Source organism: Carassius auratus, chromosome 36, assembly GCF_003368295.1.
Source record: "Carassius auratus strain Wakin chromosome 36, ASM336829v1, whole genome shotgun sequence".
Classification (NCBI taxonomy): domain Eukaryota; kingdom Metazoa; phylum Chordata; class Actinopteri; order Cypriniformes; family Cyprinidae; genus Carassius; species Carassius auratus.
Window position 1 is genome coordinate 19,955,494 of NC_039278.1, and position 3,652 is coordinate 19,959,145.

Below are 3,652 nucleotides of genomic sequence, written 5' to 3' on the forward strand. Positions count from 1 at the left end.
AAGAATTACATAAAGAACAACCAACTGAAAAGACATTAGGAGAACGTCTCTTACCAAAACAAGTACACTGACATTGATAACAGACCAAAATATTGTGTATACACACACACACACACACATATATACTGTGTGTGTGTGTATATATATATATATATATATATATATATATATATATCACACACACACACACACACAATTCAAGGAAGACTTTTTTTTCCGAATCATATTTAAAAGCCACAGAAAGTTGATCAACTTCAACAAATCCACGCATGCATAAATAAAACTGGATAATCCAAATGTTACACAAAACATAAATCCAGCCTCTGTTTTAGATCAAATAACATATTCTTCATCTGTGGCTCTTTACTGCCACCTGCTGTAAAAACAGAAGATATTATTGCTGTACATTTTTTAAATCGTTTTATTTTCCGCATAAATATATGATATTCTCCTGCTGTCTGATCATCATCTGAGCTCGAGGAAAGAGCTCGTGAGTGTGATCGAGTATTTGTGATCAGGCGGAAACCGGCGGCAGCTCGGCCGCCTCAGCTGTGACGTCACCGGGGTCTTTCCGCGCGCGGCTCCGTGAGGGTCACGCAGTCAGTCTGATCTCTGCTGTTATTATTAATACTATTATAATAATTATAGTGTTTCGTCATGATGGGCGTCAGCAGCAGCAGCAGCAGGATCGCAGCTGGTTTGGGAGCGGCGCTGTTCGTCGGTTACTGCATTTATTTCGACAGAAAGAGACGGAGTGACCCCAACTACAAGAACAAACTACGAGAACGTGAGAGCACCTATCTGTCAATCTACATATCCGTCTGGTTATTATTCTATCTATCCATATATCTGTCTGTATATCTATATCTATTCATCTATCCATCCATTCAACTATCTTTCTGTCATCCATCCGTCTATCCATCAGTCTATCCATCCATCCATCCATCATCAATCTCAAACACAGATATAGTGGGCTGGTTGATCTTCTGTAGTAAGATGAGTTTGTCAGACAGAAGTGTTAATGAACTGATGAATCTGATTGTTTCAGGAAGAAAGAAGCAGAAGGCGGTTCAGGAGAAAGCTGGATTATCAAAGGTAATGTCATACACACATGTCTGTCAGTGTTTCTAGATGTAGTGAAGCGTGATCCATCATCTCTCGCTCTCTCTATCTCGGTGTGTTTAGTTTCCAGACCTGAAAGACGCCGAAGCCGTTCAGAAGTTCTTCCTGGAGGAGATTCAGCTCGGAGAAGAGCTGCTGGCGCAGGGTGAGACCCCCTCGCTCTCACACCAGGGTCACACAACTAACCCTCCACCCAAAAGATCTTAAAATAAAAAGCCTGACCTGTTCCAGCACTAAATGTCAAAATAATTGAACAGCCAATCAAATTAAAGTAGGCGGGGCTTACCGTTAACAAGCAGCTTGTGAGTTCCAGAACAGTCTACTGGAGTTTTTTTTTTAATATAATTTTATTTTTTTTCATCACAATGTTATTTATTGTGTCCGTTAACTAACCAGTGGTGGATAAATCACCTGAAAGCCATAAAGAAAAAAAAAACTATGCATTTTAATAAATAATAGTATTTCTTTTAAACATTTTGAATCACTTTTTTGTTTAATTATCGGTTTAGTCTGTATATTTTTTATTCATTTTACTTGTTTTAATTTTAGTACTTTGTTAAATCGAATGATAACGACAGAGGAGCTGAAATAAAATAAGTTTTTTTTAAATGTCTTATATTTATTTTATTTCATGTAACATTTTTTTCTCGTTGTTAGTTAATTATAACTGATTGGTGAAAAAAAGAAAAGAAAAAATATTTTTTTCTAGTACATGCGTCTAAAAATGCTGAAATATTTTCACTTAAATCAGCTAAAAACACATCTCTTCTCTCTAACTCTAGCACTCTCTATTCTAATTCTATTCTTTAAAAAAAAAAAATCTCTTTTTTTTTTTTTTTAACAGTATATTTAATTCCAGCTGATTTCTTGCAGTCTGTGTTCTTTGTAACTTTATAAAATGAATATTCTTTGGAGAAATGCATGCATTTAAATGAAGAAATATGGTGGAGCGAAAGTGAAAAAATTTACAGAAATATTATATCTCAAGTAAAGTACAGCTTCTCCCAGAAGACACGGGTTTGTAGGCTTGCAGACTGACCGAGTGTGTGTCTGTCAGGTGACTATGAGAAGGGCGTGGATCATCTGACCAATGCGATCGCTGTGTGTGGTCAGCCGCAGCAGCTCCTGCAGGTCCTGCAGCAAACACTTCCTCCTCCAGTCTTCCAGATGCTCCTCACCAAACTGCCCAGCATCAGTCAGGTGACACACACTTACTGAAGACACACAGCTGGGCTTATATCAGCCGCTGCGCACTCATGCAACCAATACACAGGAGCAGGAAACAGTTTATGAACAGTCAGATTTATTTTTTGAAGAAGTGTCTTCAGCTCACCAAGGATGCATTTATTTGATCTGAAATATAACTGACGTAGTGAAAAATTGTGAAATATTTTTACTATTTTAAATAACTGATTTCTATTTGAATAGATTTTAAAGTGTAATTTATTTCTGTGATGTACCGCTGTATTTTCAGCATCATTCCTCCAGTCTTCAGTGTCACATGATCTTCAGAAATCAGAATAATATGATGATTTGAAGAAACTTTTTTTTCTCTTTATCAATATTTAAACGCACGAGTACTTTTTTTTTTCAGGATTCTTTGAGGAATATGATGATTTTATAAAATAAAGGTAAAGAAATTATAAAAAATGTATGCTTTACATTGATCAGTGACATTTATAAAGTTACAAAAGACTTCGATTTCAGATAAATGCTGATCTTTTGAACTTTCTATTCATCAAAGAAACATGTAAAAAATCCTACTCAAGCATCAAGTTATTCTAAATAGTAAAATAGTAAAAATATTTCACAGTATTCCTGATTTTTCTGTATTTATGATCATATAAATGCAGGCTCGGTGAGCAGAAGAGACTGTGTTTTATTCTAATTTAAATGTGTCTCTAATGCGTCTCTCTTCTCGTGCAGCGTATCGTGAGCTCTCAGAGCGTCAGTGATGACGACATCGAGTAGAAGCAGATCTGTGACATCACTTCCTGTCTGCCTCGAGTCAGCTTCCATCCGGTTCTCAAACGCTGAACGCACTGATTGGGATTAAAGCAGCGTTTGGGATCAGACGTCACTGAGTTTATCCTGCTGAAGCTGACATGAGTCTAGTGTGTTTAAACCACAGAAAACTGACCGAACAAAGCATTTCGGGTTCCCAAAATCATGAAACATGCGATCAGTAATGAAACACATCACCGCAGAGGCTCATCTTTACAGTCTGTCATCGACTGATGTTCAAGAAGGACGTGTGTTCATGTATTTAACTCGTTTTTAAAGACTGTGATACGAAGCATGTTTAAAATGTGTTTTTTAACTCCAAAATAAAATAAAATGTATTGAATCAACGTGTCAGAGCTATTCAAAGTTTGCAGTTCTTAGATGTTTGTGATACACCATTGCAATTTAAAGCAACAGATCAATAAAACACTGCAAAGTTTCATCTTTAGGTATCGTGAACTCAAAGCATTTATTTACAGAGTTTTTATCAATCTATCTTTATATTAATAAATTAACTGATCATTCA

At 36.2% G+C, this 3,652-nt stretch overlaps 1 protein-coding gene across 1 annotated transcript; it reads left to right on the forward strand.

Moving 5' to 3' along the window:
* Nucleotides 1-561: 561 nt before the first annotated feature.
* On the forward strand, nucleotides 562-3,652 carry LOC113055579 (mitochondrial import receptor subunit TOM20 homolog B-like). The gene is made up of 5 exons (XM_026221980.1): nucleotides 562-787; nucleotides 1,049-1,095; nucleotides 1,186-1,267; nucleotides 2,180-2,322; nucleotides 3,049-3,652. Exons 1-5 carry the CDS (start codon nucleotides 658-660, stop codon nucleotides 3,091-3,093), a joined length of 447 nt encoding a protein of 148 aa, XP_026077765.1. The 5' UTR covers nucleotides 562-657; the 3' UTR covers nucleotides 3,094-3,652.

What these genes read in the sequence shown, in the direction of transcription:
- LOC113055579 (XM_026221980.1), top strand. Translation starts at nt 658, where the DNA reads ATGATGGGCGTCAGCAGCAGCAGCAGCAGGATCGCAGCTGGTTTGGGA. An exon ending in CAAGAACAAACTACGAGAAC is followed by an intron (nt 788 to 1,048) that starts GTGAGAGCACCT and finishes TGATTGTTTCAG; the next exon opens with GAAGAAAGAAGCAGAAGGCG. An exon ending in AACTGCCCAGCATCAGTCAG is followed by an intron (nt 2,323 to 3,048) that starts GTGACACACACT and finishes CTTCTCGTGCAG; the next exon opens with CGTATCGTGAGCTCTCAGAG.